The sequence below is a fragment of the Citrus clementina genome, unplaced genomic scaffold (genome assembly GCF_000493195.1).
Source record: "Citrus clementina cultivar Clemenules unplaced genomic scaffold, Citrus_clementina_v1.0 scaffold_2, whole genome shotgun sequence".
NCBI classification, from domain to species: domain Eukaryota; kingdom Viridiplantae; phylum Streptophyta; class Magnoliopsida; order Sapindales; family Rutaceae; genus Citrus; species Citrus x clementina.
Genome location: NW_006262688.1, coordinates 34,554,147 through 34,573,058, shown reverse-complemented (window position 1 = coordinate 34,573,058; position 18,912 = coordinate 34,554,147). Strand labels below are relative to the sequence as shown.

Sequence of the window (18,912 nt, the reverse complement as noted above, 5' to 3'; positions counted from 1 at the left end):
TATAAATTAATATTCTAAATTAGTATACATCATTATAGTTTATGATGTTTTTATATGAAAAATATTCATAAAAATTATGAAGAAAAATAATGCTAACTAGAAGAAAATAAAAAGATAAAAACAATAATAGTCTACCATTATATTATCACAAGTTATAGAAACGTGTAATAATGTTAATTATTAAAATTTAATTTAGGTAAAGATAAAAATTAATAAATTAAATAGAAATATTTTGGAGAATATCTTTTAATGATAATATCCAGACTTTTTAGTCTTTAGATTAAGTAAAAAGTAAAAAAGAATTGACTTAAAAATTTTCATTAAATTAAAAATAAAAAGACTTAATACCTTAATTGATTAAAATTAAGTTAATTAAGTCAGCAAATCAAAAGAAGCATAAGGCCCCTAAGTCACAAACAATTACTAATGGTAAAGTTGAATATTGCAAAGGTTATTTAAAAAAAATTGAAAAGAAAAAAGTTTAATGTGTTAGAAAGAATATACGACATTTTGAGCTAAAAAGAAAAAATATATATATTCATGAGAAATGGTTAAAAATTAGGGATGCAAATGTTATTAACCGAACCAAAAAAAAAATGATGACACGAAGGCTGCAAACACGGTGAATTGCAAGCAAATTCGATCCTGATAAGCGATAACCGGAAACTGAAACCCCAGTCTCTGGTTGCTGAATGGACGAACGGAATAAAACCAACGATGAGGACGACGAATTCTTTGATACGCTCGACGATTTTCCCTCTTACGACTGCATTCCCGCCGACCAATCAGATCAATCCACGTCAGAATACAAAGAAACCACCTCCACTCTACGATGCCGTTCTATCCCCAACCGCCGAACTGATATTAATAACTCCGGAGAGACAAGGTACAAACTTTCTCGAAATCAGAGAGAAAAAGAAACTAATTTGATAAAATCTGAGGCCATCATCAAGGACCGAGTTGACTCAGTCCATCTCGGAAGTGGTGTTAGCGAAGAGAAGGAGGAGGAGTCGGAGCCAATTGCGCCCGGTACACCTCCATACTTCAAAAATTATCTCAATACCCTAAAATCTATTTTTGCCGAAATTTTCATCGATACCCTTTCAAAACGGATAGGAAATTACTAAGTTATCCTCATTTTAAAACATTTCAACTCAACGGACAGCACCTCTCCCTTCTCTACTGAAGCAAACAAATACTCATCTGCTGCAATTCCCTCAATTATCAAACTCAAACAAACAAACACTGCAATTCCCTCACTGACATCACCTCTACTGAAACAAACATTCATTCTCCATATATGGTAAATCGAACTTCAACACGAGCAAACTAAGCCTGAGAAGGAGAAGCTGCCACAACTGAGAAAGTGAAGCATAGTTCGTCACTACATAATCGCCGGAGAGAGTTGATCATTTACTGCAAAATTGTCAGAATGTAACTAGTTGAGACAAGTAATTCCATGTAATTAGTTTTCTTGTTACTATTCAAGGGAAAAAAATAAAAAGTTAGGGTTTTATATTGAAAAAATAGATTAATTAGTTGTGGGTCTCTCATAACATGTTCGAAAACAAATTTCTAGTTGTTTTGCTGCATGCAAATTGTGAAAAATTAATGGATTGTGCTGATTATAATTTTGTTATGTAATATAAGATTTGGTCGTGTAAGGTTATGTAAGATTCAAGGTTGTGTTTTACACGACCTTCATGTATTGCACGATTACACGACCTTCATGTATTGCACGATTACACGACCTTCATGTATTACACGTTTACACGACCTTCATGTATTGCATGTTTATACGACCTTCATGTATTATACAATTATACGATCTTCTTGTATTACACAATTACACGACCTTCAATTCCACATTTTGTTTCTTGTCAATAGAATCTGCATATTACATTTAGTTTAATTAGGCTCACAATAAATTGGAATTGTACATATACCTTTACCTTGTGAAATGTCATTAGTTAGAGAGATTCTTAATTTCCAATTATAAGTCATGGTAAGTCATGATATGTCTAGTTATGAGTGAAAATATTTTATCACTGCGAATGGTGTTTTTATGTGTATAACATTACATTAATTTCCTATAGCTGATATTTTTTTTCTTAATTGATTTCATGGATTAATTATATGCAAGCATTCCTCATGTATGCTTGTATGCTTGGCCAGAGGAAGAAAGCACTTTGAAGATAAAAAAAAAAAAAGAAAAAAACTTTTTAAATGGCTGTAATATGTTTAATTGCGACTTTAAAATTACACGAATTTTCCATTAATCATTAGATTAATTTAGTTCTTTAAAGACTTAATTTGTGCTAAGAATTTATATTTGCTGCTATGCAGAAAATGTCAATGAAAATTATTAAAAAAAGAAGTGAAATTAAATTGGAATTTAAAAAAATTCCAAATTATCATTGGTTTGAATTGTAACTGGTGGCATAGGATCAGATGTCTTAAGTTTGAACTTCATTGTGATTTTGAATTCCGAAGTATCTATATCAATAACTTCAGCTATCTTCTCCACCAATGCGGCATATGTTGTCGATCGTGGTATCATTATCCCTTTAGCCTTTGAACTTTTGAACTTATACTCGTCATTTTGTTTAATTCATTCACCATTGAAGAGAATAGACACGCGTACCAAAACCATATCTGATAATACAATAAAAACAATAATATTAAATTTCATATACAAGTAACTACACGACCTACATGACCTACACGACTTACACGACTATATTTCTTACATGACCTACACGACTATATTTCTTACATGACCTACACGACTTACACGACTATATTACTTACACGACTAACTATATGACGTACACGGTATCAAAAGAATGCACGACTCGAAATATTTTCGCCATAAATAAGTTATATTGCTGAAAAATATAATTAAACAACCTACATTGCATATATTTCTACGTATAAGAAAAAATGGTGAAAATAAAATATTGTAATGTGAGGAAAATTTCTAAATTTTCCTAAAAATTAAAAAATTTAAAACCCAACAACATTAACATACCTTATTGGGTTGTTTAATAAGCAATGCACCTTTAAAGAAAGAGTGGGTGTTAAAGAAATGAATACATAATTGTATTTGTGTAAGAAGTTATGAGAGATTTTGAGAGATTCTAAGAGATTTTGAAAGAATCGGCAGCAAAAATAGATTTAAGTGAAAGAAATGAGGAAAGAAATATGAAGACAATTCATTGAGTGCATTTGATGCATTCATTAAGGGTATTTCCGACTTTGCTCACATTTGTTAGGGTATCCATGAAAACCAAAAAGGGAGGGGGTATTTAAATAATTTTAAAACTATTAAAGGGTATTTAATTAAAAACCCCGAGGAGTCGACGGTGACTACTGAGAACGAAGAACGAGTTGTTGACTCGCTTGTTTCCGAGGTTGAGTCGCTGAAAATTTTAGATACAAAGATGATGCGAGAAGGTATGACACATAGACGTAGGTTACAAAAAAGTTGAATGTTGAAACTTGAAACTAGCTTGCGGATGATTTTGCACATCCGCTGGACTCAAATTGTGTTGTGAAGATCATGGGCAGATTTTGAAGAGCCAGTCCATGAGGGGACTGGTGTTGATACTTGGGCAACCGATCTTTGTCTTTCCATATGAATATGACTGTCTCTCATGGCCTTAAACTTCAAATATGCCTCTGCGTTAATTTCACGGACATCATCGGTAGAGGAAGAACCAGGCAAGAAGCTGGCTGACGATGAATAATAAGACAGACTTCCTTCCAAACCCGAACTATTCATTTCTCTTGGATGGTCTCTTAGAGTTTTAAACCTCAAGTCTTCACTCAAACCACCGGCTTCAGGGATTACATCCGGAATGTTAGAAGATCCTTCCAGCATGCTTACCACTTCAGACATGGTTGGCCTTAGTGAAGGCGACGCATTGGTGCATAAGAGTGCTATTTTAATCATTCTCTCTGCTTCAACCTTGTTGAATTCTGATCCGAGCCTTGGATCCACTAACTCCATTAACGTACCACTTCGGTGTAAATGGAAGGCCTGGGAAATACATAACCGAGACAATTATGTTAAAAATTCTACAGTTATTGGATTTAAACTCATGCCATAACTGTTGTCCCAAATAAATAAATAACAAACAAACAAACATGTCCCCACTAAAATGGAGTTAAATGTGCTACTAAAGAATAAAAATTTAGTTAATCTCGTACCCAATCAAGAGGACAGGTGCAATTACTGTCTGGCACATAACTCATATTATTCTTCCCACTGACAATTTCCAAAGCCACAACTCCGAAACTGTAAACATCTGCTTTGTAGGTCAAGTAACCCCATAGAGCATACTCTGGTGCCATATATCCTCTGCATATAAAATTATCATGAGTTTTGATGTTAAAACAGTGACAAAATGTCATTGAAAAGAGAGACATGTAGCTTACATTGTTCCAGCGACTCGAGTACTGATGTGAGTTTTCACCTCCTCATCAAGCTTAGCCAATCCAAAGTCAGATATTTTGGGGTTTAAATCTCTATCTAGCAGAACATTCGTAGCTTTGATGTCTCTATGAACTATCTTGAATCTGGATTCTTCATGTAGAAAAGCTAAACCTCTGGCTATCCCAAGGCAGATCTTCTGCCTCACTGACCAGTTCAATTTCAGTTGACTGTTTTCACCACCTTAACATGACCATTCCAAGAAATATTACTAGGGAGAATAATAGATTGTTATAAACTTGTAAAGTGTTTCTAAGTTACTATTTTATTTTCCTCCCATATAATCAATCAAGAAATCATCAATAGATTACACTTACCGAATAAAGCATGGGCAAGGCTGTTGTTTTCCAAGTATTCATATACCAGCATGAGTTGATCCCCTTCAATACAACAGCCATAAAGTTTCACAAGATTTGGGTGTTGCAAGCACGAAATAGTGCCTATCTCATTCAAGAATTCACGATTTCCTTGTCTTGATTTCGAAGACAGCAGCTTCACGGCAATTATAGTACCATTGGTTAACTGACCCTGCATGTATGTATGTAACAAGAAGAACCGTTAAAGGAAGTTCTGTATACAAAAGAATAATCACGATGACCAAAGGTTTGAGTGTATACCTTGTAAACAGGTCCAAATCCACCTTCGCCAATCTTGTTCATGGGATCAAAATTGCTAGTGGCAGCTCTTATTTGCTTTAAGGTAAAAGAACTGGCTTGGAATTCTAGTCCTTGAAGATCTGTTCAAATGAAAGAGAAGTACAGTTTTAAAAAGTTGCCCGATTTTTAGTGTATACGCTTTGTAAAAGAACCATAGACCAGCTGAAAAAACATTTTCAATGGATAAATATCCTCCAGCCACAAGGTTTTGTTATGATTGTTTTAGTTTCAGTTCTTTCTTCCTGACGCAGTTACTTATCTATTTGAAAGATTCCAAACCTTCTTGTCTTCCGCTCTTGGTTCTAAAATAGTGTCTCCAACAGAAGATACCCAACACCAAGATAATGAGACATGATCCTACAATAATGCCAGCAACAATTGGTGCAATCTTCTTTTTTCCTGCCCCATAGAGGGGTTTGAAGTCTGCCAGAAAGCATAAGCTAAGAAATTATGATAATCAGAAACAACAAACATAGGAAGAACGAATGACTGTGAGTATTCAAGACAATATCGATTAGTTGGATGTTTGCTTTAAATTTTCAAATGGTTTTCTACCATAGGTTCTGTGGCTTACAGTTCTTAGATTTCACACTATTGGAGCACTTGAACTTTTATTCTCAAAATGATTGTACAACATGTCACATTGTTAGCCCCACATGGGACATGGAAGAAGAGGAAAAGAAAATCACTCACTGGGATCCACAGAAATAGCTGATATAAGAGGCCCATAAACTCCACCACTAGGAATTGCGGTAGTGCCTTTGCCAGCCCATTGGAAGCGAATCTCTAAAATGTGATTGGAAACATTGGCAGTGAATGGTCTCGTGACTGGCTTAAGAACTCCATGAGCTTCAGCTTCAATGTTAAAATCCTTCTCAACTAATTTGTCCTGCAACATAGCAAACCAACAAAATTTGTATTTGTTATCCTGAAAGAAACAAGCTCCATATGACCAAGTGACCAAGAAAATGGGCTCTCAAGAATAGCTTTAAACATATCACACAACTAGAGACATCTCACGAGATGGTACATTTTGAATGGAACACATCTGGCACAAAATTATAATATGCAAGCCCACAACCCATCATCTGATTCTCAGGCATCACAGCCTGAGTTGACTCTGATGAAAATATATTTCTTGATTGTCATAAAGTACCTGTATATAAATATCAAATATGCGCCTGCCAAGGGTTTTATATGTTTTGTCATTTGTGAATTGGATCTCCGCAAAGTGTAGAGCAACTGAATAATTCCCATTTTCTAAACAATATCCAATATAAGTAAGCGAAAGAGGAGAAATACGCGCATCAATGTACAATTCAGAAATCCCCGATGACTCTGAATTTGCAATATAATTAGTATTTTGCTCATCATCATCATCTGTGAAATCTCCTGTGCTACTGATTCCCCAGTTAGTGCCATCCAGTAAATGGTATGTTGCAGCACCACCACCAACTCCTGCATCTCCTTCGAATGTGCTGTCATTTACTTTCACATTACCTCCACCACAATTAATGTGCAAAGAGTGCCAATCTGTGAAGAGAAAACAATGTGAAATACTAAAGCAGCAAAGACCTTTTCACATACTGTTAATCCATTTGAAAACATTAAAAGGAAAACAAGCTCATATGGTCAGTTTTTTATTTATTTTATTTATTTATTTATTTTGTTGGGGGTTGGGGAACTTGTGAGTGATCGGCAAACGTAATTGTATTATCATCAATTCTAGGGATCAACTAGATTACTTCACATTGCCTTTAAGTACTTCAGATAAAGCACTTACGTACGTGATAACAAGACTCATGATTGAATTAGTAAAGAACATGACAAAGAATTGTGATTCCAGGAGTCAACAAATGTGAAGAAAATATCGAAGAAATTCTAATACAAAGAGAATTCTAACAACATCAAATCCGAATGATACTTACATCGATGACATGTGAAATTGTTTGTACATGGAAAAACTCCACGTCTGGTTTTAGTCAAGAAAAAATGTAAACAAAACAGATTAGCTCCATATCGTTGCCAAGTGAGGTCAACAACAGTAGAGTAAGAAATGGGTGTCATGAGAAGGTTTCTTGCTTTCATTGAAAAGCAAATGGCACCATCAAAAAAGAAATGAAGATTTAATGATAGAATGACCAGCTATATGCGCAAAATTCTTCATGTAGAGGCAATTACTTCTGTAACTTTTTTTTTTTTCAAGGAATTACCACTGTAACTTAAGCTGGTATAAAAGGAAAGAAAAAGGGAACTTACAAGTTATTTTCCACTGAAGAACTCCGGAACAAGTTCAGATTTAGATTCCTAGTGAAAAATGATACATCTATCAGGACTTAGATCCATCACAGGATATACATAGAAGTAAACAGAATCAGATAATTATTCACTTAAGAGAAATATACTGACGGTTTCTCACGGCAAGCAGGCTGCTCAGGACTCTGCCAAGTGAAATTATTGTAAGAAAGGTCCCTGAATGCAAGAAAGAAACAACGATCTTTTCAGTGTAGATGGAAATTTAATTTAAAATGATGAGGCAATTGAAAGATACAAGAGAATGTCTTTGTGTTTGACACAACCCCCTCACTGCTATCCTCATCAAATGAAAAAGCTAAACCTCAAAATTGATTTGTTTCTAATATGTGCTAGTTCTGATATGTGATGTGCTCCAAAAAGCCTAACGTAACGACTTGTTCATATGCCTCCAGCAAACTCATTTTCAACAATAGTAAATTAACAGATTAACAAATTTATAGAGCTTAACGATGGATAACAAATGCACGATACAAGGATTGATGCTCATAAACTCCTCTGCTAAACATAAGAATCTCAAATCCAAGAGATAAGGTACACACACATTAGTTCCTTTCTTCAGGATTGACTCCGGTACATTCCCTTGGATAGAATTGCCAGTAAGAAAGCTGATAAAGGCCAGATCAAGCAGTTAGTATCTGGACATTTGAAAATTAAAATAGTAAAATTAAAACTTTTGTTTCAGTAACTTGCGTGAATTTCAAATCGGCTGGGACTGCAACATCGGGAAGTTCCCCGGTGAACTGGTTAAAGCTGAGATCCCTATAAAAGCCAAAAGTTGAGTAAAAAAAAAGAGAATAAAAATTTACATGTGTGCTAATTAGAGACTCTAACTACATATGATGATCTGCACAATAGAACAAAGGTAATCGATAAGTAAGTAAGTAACATACTTACAGAAACCGAAGATTTTTTATTCCCCATATATATTCAGGTATCTCTCCAGCTATATTACAGTTCCTCAAAATTCTGGAAATCCATCAACAATCAAATCAGATGAAGCAATTTTGAGGTGAATAAACTCCATTAATGTGATAAAAATGAAGAGTCATACATCCGTGTAAGGCCTGTCATGTTTCTAAGCATCGGAAAAGTCTGATTCGTTCCTTGCAAGTCACTAATCCTCCTGTTCGTACAAGTATCGTCATTAACAGATCTTTTCAGCAATATTCAATATGCTAAACTAATATGACAATGAAAGTATTAAATCATTTGAATTATTGTAAAAGAATACTTATTAAATTTTCACTGACAATTGATTTAGCTTATCCAAAGCAGAGATTGATGGCGGAATGGGTGCTTCAAGTCCACTACCTTGAATTTCTCTGCATTAAGTTAAGTAAAGCAATCAATAATATTTCAAGGGCCTGACAGTAACTTGAACAATTTTTGGCATGTCGAAGAGCCTACAGTCTGTTAAGTTGCATCCAGCTTTGTATAAAATCTGGCACACTCCCATTGAAGTTGTTGTCATTAATCCTACTGCATTGTCCAACAAGAACAAGAATGAATTATGGCTTACACTTTCTGCCAAATTTCAGAATATCCTCAGAATAAACTTTTGAAAAGCTTACAAGTCCGTTAAATTTTTCAGCTTCACAAGTTCCATTGGTAAATTTCCAATCAATCTATTGGATGATAGTCTCCTGCAATTAAATGTAGATTATCCTCCGATGAATATGCTGATAACGGACGAAAACTGAACGTAAAGAAACCCCATAAATGCCTTACAAGGTTTCCAAGTTAACTAAATTCCCAAGCTCTCGAGGTATTGTTCCTGAAAATTGGTTTTCTTCAAGGTCCCTGGTAAACAGATCCATTGAGATTTCTAATAATCGCAGAACATATTGGTATAAAAACTTAAAGGACTCTTACCTGCAAATTTGCACATACACATGCACAAAGAAAATATTCTGAGGAATAATTAAGCATAAGACTTCTAGTTTATCTCCTTGAAGAAACAAGAATTTTAACGAGAATTTTGTTCTCTCGGTCAAAGAAATAAAAAATAATTGGAAAATTCATAAAATTTAAAATAATGAAAAACTATGATCAGTTCATTTCTGCAAGTCCATCAACTGGATATTGTAGTCATGATGAGTTTTCAAAGCTTACAAGTATGTGAGACTAGTAATGTTCCCCAAATGGCTTGGAATATTGCCTGACAATTGGTTTGCAAAAACAGAGCTGCATGGACAATTCCAATATGGTTAATTCAGTGAGACAAACAAAATTTTATTTTCTCGACTGATTGAAAGATGTAGATATAGCTTACATATACTTCAGTTGCATCGAGGCCCATTCACGTGGTATCGAACCATGCAGATAGTTGTAAGCAAAATCACTGCATTCCACAACAATATCAATCAAATTTACAAATTGGTCTGTAAAAGAAAGAAAGAAACGAAGATATTCATAATGCAGTAGACTAATAGGGGTGCATTTAGTTACATTTTTGGCATGGGTCTATTTTTTGGTAGCATTAGTCTAAAATAAACAAAAATGCAAAATTCCTTGTGAGGAAGCACTTGTAGATGATTTCTAGAAAATGCTTTGAGGGTCAAAAATGTACTGGAAATGCTTTATGGAGAAGCATCAGCAAGTGCTTTTAAAGTTCTTTCACAAGCATTCACAGAAACCCTCTCAACAAAATTGGTTATCAATCCCAAATGCATAAAAAATTAGCGAACAATAAAATTACCATATATATGCATTGATGAAAGTTGTGTACAATCTTACACAGTTTCGAGGTAAGGAAGATTGACAATTTGAGGTGGAAGAGTTCCTGGAAGGCTGAAAAGCATGAATTTCCTGAAAAAGTAAAGCAAACCCAGATTATTTTATGGGAAAAGAAATTTCCTTTTAGCAAAAACAGCACTTTTCACACTCCATTAATGGGCAATAGCAATGTTCAGACTTTTTTTTACTATATTAAAAATTTACACAGCGTGACCAAGATTCTTCTTTGAAAGAATGCTACAAAAACTTGTGATTTGCAGAAGATATCTTTAGAATAAATTCTGGAATTAACTTTCGAGGAAGAACATGTTCACGAGAGAATCAAGGCAACTAACTTACATGGCAATAATGTGGCAGGTTTCATTCTGAAATTGGCAGTTGCAAGTGATGTTTCTCAAAGGATCTGTTAATAAAATCTGCTTTATAGTGACGTGATCTTCACAAGCATCATAACCGAAAGTCCAGTTAGTGGCTCCCATCGTTTGAGCTATCTGATTGAGAACATCAACTGCATTTCATCATCATCATCAGAAAATTTAAAAGTTAAAAAAAAATAAACTGTTAATAATGCTTTTAAAAGAATATTTGAGATTCTAGGTTTTTACTATCTTGATAAAGTAATTATTCAGAGATAGGATCAAGCCAACTGCCAACACAATCAAAACCTACTAATCGAAGTAGATCCTACTTGGTAAAAGTGAAAATCTGTACTAAAATCGGAAAAAAATTGAGCTTACCTTCATCTCGAGGCAGTTTAGCAGCAGCAAAAATTTGAGCCCAAAAGCAACTCATAACCAGCACAAGAAGTAGAAAACGTTTGAAGAAGAAGAGCATTTTCGCAAAACCCAAAATAGGAATCTGTATTCAAGTTTGTACACAAAATATGCCTTGAGCAGAGCAGCTCTCTTTTTGCCTCTAGCAGCCAACGTCATCCAATCGTTCTCTTCTCCTTTATCCTTACTTTTTTATTTACACAGTAGAAAAGGTTAGAATATTATGCAGCTCCATAAATAAAATATGCTGTATGCACGCACGTCCAATATTTCTTTAGTCAAAATGTTGAAAAGTGAAGATTAAACAGCCATCTTAATTACTTTCAATTCACCTTTCCGTGCATGCATGAGCATGCAATACGAATACCTTTACTTTTTTTCTTTTTTTTAATAGGAATCAACGTTTAACATTTTGTATGACTAATGATAGTAACTCTAACAGAAAGGGCCGGTTATTGCTTTTGTCAAATCAATGATAAGGTTTCAGATTCCTTCGCTGCTGTAGAATGGAGCGAAGTGAATCGTTTGGACACTCATTGATCATTGATAGCTCAAATATATGAATAGTTAGTGTCAAACTGTCAATTTGATATTGATTCAGAAAACTATATTATTTGTTTTAGAGTTATAAGATTAAATTGTGGATGAGTCACAGATCTTATGTAGAATGGTCAAATTAGATATTTTAAGCCCAATTTGACATTATATTTTTTTAATAGGAATAGTAGCGTTCGTATCGAAAATGAGCACAAATAGCATGGGAGACTCCAAAACATATCTTGTAACATAATATTTTTTTAATTTTATAGTGAATTTCTTTTATCTTTTAATAGTGAGGTGCTATTTTTTTAACTAATTTTTATACATTCATCGCTGCTGTTTTTCCAAAGCAGGACGGATGTGAGCCGCTAGACATGGCAGCCAGCTAGGGCCAATCAGATTGGAAATGGTTGCGTGCACCTCTAAAATTATTGAGGAAGCCAGCAATCATCAAAGTTGTTCTTTTCACATTTGTTTTGTGGACTCCAAATGAATAGTTAGTTTGTAATCTTACAGTCACCAAGGTAACAAAATGCACAATAACATAGATGTGTATATACACACATATTTTCAAAAAATGAAAAAGGAACTACGGAATTGACAACACCAAAAACGATGTATGTTTCTAGGAACTCGATGAATTATGGTTGTAAAGATCATAGGCGGTTCTTGAGGGCATAGTCGTCGAAAGCTGTACGTCTGAATTCATTCCTTGGATCAGCTTATAACCGTCTCTAATGACTTTATACTTCTTATATGACTCCTCATTAATTTCATAGAGATCTTGGGCAGCAGAAGTAGAGGAAGAGGCCTGATAGAACTCAGCTGATATTGAATGCTGGGACTGAGTTGCTGTCGAATTCTGACTACGCCTCAGCCCCTTTTGGTCTCTCAAGGCTTTGAACCTCAAATCTTGACTATAACTTCCAGCTTCTGGTACCATATCTGGTATGGCAGTTTTTCCTTCCAGCATGTTTACCACTTCCGACATTGTTGGCCTTAGTGACGGCGAAGCATTTGTACACAAAAGAGATACTTTGATCATCCTTTCTGCTTCTTCCTTGTTGTATTTTGATCCTAGCCTTTCATCCACTAGCTCCACTAACTTTCCATCTTGCTGTAGATGACAGGCCTACCCAAAACAAAACATAGCATTTGAGAGGACACAACCACCACAGAAATAGAAATGCAGAAGATGAATGACATGAGTTAGTTGCTGACCCAATCGAGAAGACAAGTACAGTCGAACTCCAAAGCTGGAGCATAACTCATATTATTTTTCCCACTAACAATTTCCAAGGCCACGATTCCAAAACTGTAAACATCTGCTTTGTATGTCAAATAGCCCCAGAGTGCATATTCTGGTGCCATGTATCCTCTGAAGTCAAAATTACCAATTTTGTATTACACTGAAACAATAACAAAAGTATCAGTTTTAAATGAGAGACGTGAAATGAGGCTTACATGGTTCCAGCAATGCGAGTGCTGATGTGGGTTTTATCTCCCTCATCAAGCTTAGCTAGTCCAAAATCTGATATTTTGGGGTTTAAATCCCTATCTAGCAGAACATTTGTAGCTTTGATGTCTCTGTGAACAATTTTGAATCTTGATTCTTCATGAAGAAAAGCTAACCCCCTGGCTATGCCAAGACAGATCTTCTGCCTGGTCGGCCAGTCCAATTCCAGTTCACAGTTTTCACGACCTTAAAAATACAATAACCATTCCAAATCCAATCAGAAACATCCCAACACAAAATGAAACATAATATACCTGTATGTAACATTTGCTTCTTGTTTTACTAGACTAAACTTACCAAGCAAAGCACGGGCAAGGCTGTTGTTTTCCATGTATTCGTATACTAGCAAGAGTTGATCCCCTTCAACACAACAGCCATGAATTTTAACAAGATTTGGGTGTTGCAAGCACGAAATCATGGCTATCTCATTTAAGAATTCACGATTCCCCTGCCTTGATTTTGAAGAGAGCTGCTTCACAGCAATTATGGTACCATCTGCTAGTTGACCCTGCATCCCAGTTTTGAAAAAAGAAATGTACAAATTTTAAGTAACCATTGAAGGAAATTTTGTGTTAAGAGGATGATTAGGGGCAAAAGGTTGGCCAATATACCTTGTACACAGGTCCAAATCCACCTTCTCCAATCTTCTTTGCAGAATCAAAATTGTTAGTTGCAGCTTTAATTTGCTTTAAGGTAAAAGAAATTGTTTGGAGATCCGACTCTTTCATAAAACCTGTCCAAATAAAGAGAGACAAGTGTGCTTTAGCCTTTAGATGAGACAAGCATGCTTTAGCCTTTAGATGAGTTTCCGGGTTCATTAAACAAAATTAGCATCAGCATGTAGTTTGAACCCAAATGTCTTCAAATGCTTACATAAATGCTGTCGAGAACTAAAATTAGTGCTGTTATAAAACTACTATTTTGATTATTCTAATGAAAAAGAAAATGAATGTGAATAAATGTTGAGTAGCAAATTGAAGCATTTTTAAATTTTTATCTAAAAGAAGCGCACACCTGTCTCTTTGCGCCTCTTGGTTCTCAAATAGTATCTCCAACCGAGGATACTGACCACCAAGATTATGAGAGATAATCCTGCAACTACTCCAACAACAATCGGTACTACCTTCTTCTTCTCAGGTTTGAACTCTGCCGATGAGAATCCATGAAGCAGTTTTGATTATCAGAAGCATGTGAAAACATGGAACAAATGCCTTACAGAAATGTGTGGCCATGAAAAAAATTCAGAACTACATTGAATAGGCTGAATAACTAATGGGGATTTTCTTTTTCCTGTTACGTAAATGGATACATAAGAAAATGGCTGGAAACAAACTAGATATCTGAATTTTGGTTGTTTTCTAATGTACAATGGCAATGGCCGTAAAGAGTTAAACTTCAAACAAAAACATTTGAACTTGTATTACTAAAAATCAGGACTTCGGAACGTATTATAATGTTAGTCGATTTTAAAAGCATTTTAGAAACAGAATAAGAGATGAAAAGTACTCACTGGGGTCATTCAATGAAATAGCTGATACTAGGGGGCCATAGATTCCCCTTTTAGGAAGTGCGGTAGTCCCTTTGCCAGCCCAATGGAAACGGATCTCTATAATGTGATTTGTAACAGTGACATTATAGGATCTTGCAACTGGCTTAAGAACCCCAGAAGCCTCAGCTTTTATATCGAAATTCCTCTCAACTAAATTGTCCTGAAACAAGAAAATCCAGAGAAACATTTTGAGAATCATCCATCATATTACTCAATAGCATGTCTATCTCCCAAGAACTCACGGAGAGAAATGCGTCCAATGAAAATCTATTTCCTAATTTTAATTAATTACCTGAATATAAATATCAAACAAACGCCTTCCCAGGCTGCGAAATGTAATTCCATTACTGAACTGGATCTCCGCAAAGTGTAGACTCAATGTATAATTCCCATTGTCTAAACAATATCCAAAATACGTAAGTGAAAGAGGAGCAATGCGTGCATTAATGTATAGTTCAGAAAGGCCTGATGAGTCAGAAGTTGCAATGTAACGGGTGTTTTGGTCATCATTATCATCAGCGAAGTCTCCAGTGCTACTAAAACCCCAGTTAGTATCATCTTGTAAATGGAACGTTGCAGCACCACCGCCAATTTGTCCATCTCCTTCAAATGTGCTGCCATTTATTTTTGCTTCATTTCCACCACAATTAATATGCAGCGAGTGCCAATCTGCCGAGACAAAAGAATTTCAAAGACAATTTGAGCAATGAGCTTTCAAGAAACCAGAAATGAATTGACAATTGAAAAAATAAATGGAGGAATTGAAGTTGATTTGAATATGATATAATTAATAGCTAGGCTACCAATTGTGATTCTAAAAGTCAACATATTTGAGATGTAGATTTCATGGTGGCTTATTGATATTAGAGTATACTTACATCGATTGCATTTGAAATTATTCCTGCATGGAAAAACTCCACTTCTGGTTTTAGCCAAGGGAAAAAAGAATGTTAGCATGCAATAGACATTGCATTGTCTAATATAAAAATATATGTTGCTTTTATATTTATTGGATGATAAAATGACTGTATATATGCAAAATTCTTGATTCATTGGTTGTTAAATCTGTCACATAAGCTACAATAATAACAAAGCATGAAAAGTGACATACAAATTGCTGTCCACAGAAGAACGGAACAGGTTCAGATTTAAATTCCTAACGAAATAACAGAAGACGAAGCAAATATCAGCACGCAGATATACCAAATGATATTATAAGCATAGAAGATTATTTATTCACAAGAGAGGGAAAATATACTGACTGTCTCTCCAGACAAGCAGGCTGCTCAGGGCTTTGATAGGTCAAATTATTGTATGACAGATCCCTGCATGCAAGAAAGAAGCACTGAAGGAAATTTCACATATGGTGCTTTTCAAAATTGATGTTTAATGTCGTCTCTTTAGAAACAGGATTAGAAGCTATATATGACTATGCATCACCATTTACTATATTGTAAATCAACGGATTACAAAGATACATGAACATAAATTACTCAAATACGAAGAACCAAGGCATCCAGGTGATAAGGTACACACACATTAGTTCCTTTCCTCAAGATCGATGCTGGTATGTTCCCGCTGAGAAAGTTGCCGGTAAGAAAGCTGACCAAGGCCATATCAAGTGGTTAATAAGTTGGACACCTCATAATTAACATTGTAAATCCAGACAGTTGGTTAACTTACATGAATTTCAAACTCGAAGGAGTTGCAACATTGGGAATTTCCCCGATTAGCCTGTTAAAACTGAGATCCCTATCCAAAACAAATTCAAAAGATAACGATTATCCACACAAATACATTAAGTGGCCTGTAAGTGCTGATACTTCAACTCTATTGCTGCTATTGCAGCTGCAAAGTATAGAAAAATACTACATTACTACTTAGTTGTTACATTGCATTAATGCCAACCAGGAATTTTGCTTTCATTTTTCAAGTATTTAATTTCTGCATTAAAAAACAAAGTGTGTAGCATACTTACAAAATTTGCAGTTTATTCATTCCCCAGATATATTCAGGAAGCTCCCCGGAAATACTACAGTTTCTCAAATTTCTGAAAATCCAACGTTAACCCTGTAAGGTAATTATAAGGCGAAGAATTCTACTCCTTCAACATGATAGAAAATAGGCAAGGAGCATACATCATAGTAATGCCTGTCATGTTTCTAAGATCTGGAAAAGGATGATTTGTTCCAGCAATGTCACTAATCTTCCTGTTTGAGAGCCATAATTAACAGATCTTTTTAGTAACATTAATTACAGTGAATCAATTGCATAAGTTGATGTGTTGAATCATTCCGATTCTTGTAAGAGAAATAATTACTCACAATTGTTTCAGATTTTCCAAGACAGAGATGGATGACGGAATGGGTCCATCGAATCCACTACCTTGCATTTCTCTGCATCAACTCAAATTAACAAATCAAGAACAATCAAGAACCAGAATGTAAGATGAGAAATCTTTGTAATGTAGATGACCGTACAGCCTCTCAAGTTGCTTCCAGTTTTGTATAAATTCTGGTATACTCCCATTGAAGTTGTTGTCACTGATCCTACTGCAATGTGCAATAAGAATGAGTACAGCTTATACCTCTGATAAATTTTGAGCATGATCTGACACTAATCAAGAAAGCTTACAAGTTAGTTAAATTTTTTAGCTCAGCTAGTCCCGTCGGCAAACTTCCACTCAACTGATTGGAGGACAGTCTCCTGTAACCATGACAATTTATGGTCCAAATGATTACATTGATCATGAACAAATATCAGCCACAAAAAAGCTTGACAATGCCTTACAGAGTTTCCAAGTTTACTAATTTCCTGAACTCCTCAGGTACGGTTCCTGAGAATTGGTTTGCTTCAATGTCCCTGGCAAATTAGACCCATTCAGATTACAAAGGGAATAAATTAGTTATCATTTACATCAGTGGCCTAAATATGTTTGCATAAACCAAGAATTGATAGCTTACAAGTACGTGAGACTGGTAATGTTCGCCAAATGGCTTGGAATATTGCCTGATAACCGGTTTCCAAAAACAGAGCTGCATTAAGATTATTGACGATCAATTAACTCTACGAAACAAGTAGAATGCTAACTGCTTAACCTGATTAGAGAGAATTAGATATAGCTTACATGAACTTCAACTGCAACAAAGCCCATTCGACTGGTATGGAACCATTTAGGTAGTTGTAGGCAAAATCACTGCAAATTAACAAAAACGATTAATTTATTTATAAGTTTAATCTCCCAATGCATTAAATTGGAGACTGTTCAACTCACACTTTCTGGATGTAAGGAAGCTGAACCAATTCCGGTGGAAGTGTTCCAGAAAGGTTGCAACGTTTGAATTGTCTGAAAATGGAAAACAAAACATACCCAAAATCAACCTACACACAAAACAGAAAAATAAAAATATGCCACTTAAAATTTTATAAAATAACGGAAAAAGAACCTACATTTCAGTAATGTGGCTTGTATTATCGATTCCAAGGTTGCAAGTAATGATCCTGGTGGGATCTAATTCCTGCACTGGGAGTATATCATTCAGGTCACAAGCATTAGCATCAAACGTCCAGTCTCTAGCTCTCATTGTTTTGGCAATTTGATTGAGCGCATCAACTACATACACACAGAAGCATGTCTCAGTTCAACATCAGAACTTCTGAAAGTAACAGTTTTGAGTTTGACCGGTCACCAAATTTGAAGTTCTATTTTTATTTTTTATTTTTTTAATAATATTACGAATGTCACTAATCTGATCATTTTAAGATCGTTGACCCTCAACTCAATAATCATGTTAGGCTCTTAACAATGTTTTATTACTTTATTTCTGAGAGTATTATACTACTAATACCGGGAGAAAGAAAAAAAAAAAGAGGACGGAAACATAAGCTGCAACTGGTCACAGCATATCATGAAGAAGGGAATATTGAAAATAAAATGAAAGTTATCATTCCCACCTTCAGCTTGAGGCAGCATAGCAGAAACAAGTACTTGTGTCCATAAGCTGCTTAAAGACAGAAGTGAAACAAGCAGAAGATCAAGCTTCAAGAAGAACATCTTTGAAAACCCAGAAAAGCTAGCTGTGTGTGAGGTATGAGCTTCGGGCTATAGCTTTCAACTCTCTCCAGTTTCCTTGCCGTACCGTTTGGATCTTCTGATGAGCTGTTATTATTAATTACGTTATTTTAATAATCTTGCTCTTCTTTTGCATCCGCTGAGCTGCAGGAATGATGAATATTCCAAGCAAATAGCTCGATTAAGAAAATTCAGTCTACCCTTCTAATATGATTTTGTCTTTCGTCATGGGGCGATTATAGAACGCAGGACCAGTCAA

General features: G+C 35.1%; 2 protein-coding genes across 3 annotated transcripts in view; both read right to left on the bottom strand.

The window, feature by feature from the left end:
* Positions 1-11,016, bottom strand: part of LOC18053080 (probable leucine-rich repeat receptor-like serine/threonine-protein kinase At3g14840) — a 23,277-nt gene extending 12,261 nt beyond the window's left edge. The window contains exon 1 of one of the 2 annotated variants that reach the window (XM_024190581.1): positions 10,941-11,016. The gene's annotated coding sequence lies outside the window, so the exon portion shown is untranslated. The remainder of the gene's footprint in view (positions 1-10,940) is intronic. The other variant, XM_024190579.1, reaches the window with a different exon arrangement.
* Positions 3,374-18,912, bottom strand: LOC18053078. The gene is made up of 48 exons (XM_024190992.1): positions 18,536-18,912; positions 18,032-18,194; positions 17,856-17,927; positions 17,709-17,777; positions 17,545-17,616; positions 17,372-17,443; positions 17,216-17,287; positions 17,062-17,133; positions 16,906-16,977; positions 16,720-16,791; positions 16,560-16,631; positions 16,265-16,333; positions 16,118-16,183; positions 15,844-15,906; positions 15,693-15,737; positions 15,460-15,503; positions 14,874-15,250; positions 14,543-14,741; positions 14,047-14,178; positions 13,644-13,765; positions 13,330-13,540; positions 12,981-13,218; positions 12,738-12,894; positions 12,145-12,648; positions 10,941-11,061; positions 10,543-10,711; positions 10,204-10,275; positions 9,740-9,808; positions 9,580-9,651; positions 9,196-9,267; positions 9,039-9,110; positions 8,875-8,946; positions 8,718-8,789; positions 8,519-8,590; positions 8,362-8,433; positions 8,158-8,226; positions 8,007-8,072; positions 7,561-7,623; positions 7,411-7,458; positions 7,080-7,123; positions 6,308-6,684; positions 5,845-6,040; positions 5,431-5,574; positions 5,113-5,231; positions 4,813-5,023; positions 4,441-4,678; positions 4,213-4,363; positions 3,374-4,042 (listed from the first exon to the last, which is right to left on the bottom strand). Exons 1-48 carry the CDS (start codon positions 18,633-18,635, stop codon positions 3,542-3,544), a joined length of 6,297 nt encoding a protein of 2,098 aa, XP_024046760.1. The 5' UTR covers positions 18,636-18,912; the 3' UTR covers positions 3,374-3,541.

Excerpts from the sequence above, each read along its gene's own strand:
- LOC18053078 (XM_024190992.1), bottom strand. The coding sequence starts at position 18,635 with ATGTTCTTCTTGAAGCTTGATCTTCTGCTTGTTTCACTTCTGTCTTTA. Across the intron at positions 7,124-7,410 it reads TCTTCAGTGGAAAATAACTT|ACGTGGAGTTTTTCCATGTA; the intron begins GTAAGTTCCCTT and ends GACTAAAACCAG. Across the intron at positions 6,041-6,307 it reads TATTTGATATTTATATACAG|GACAAATTAGTTGAGAAGGA; the intron begins GTACTTTATGAC and ends GCTATGTTGCAG.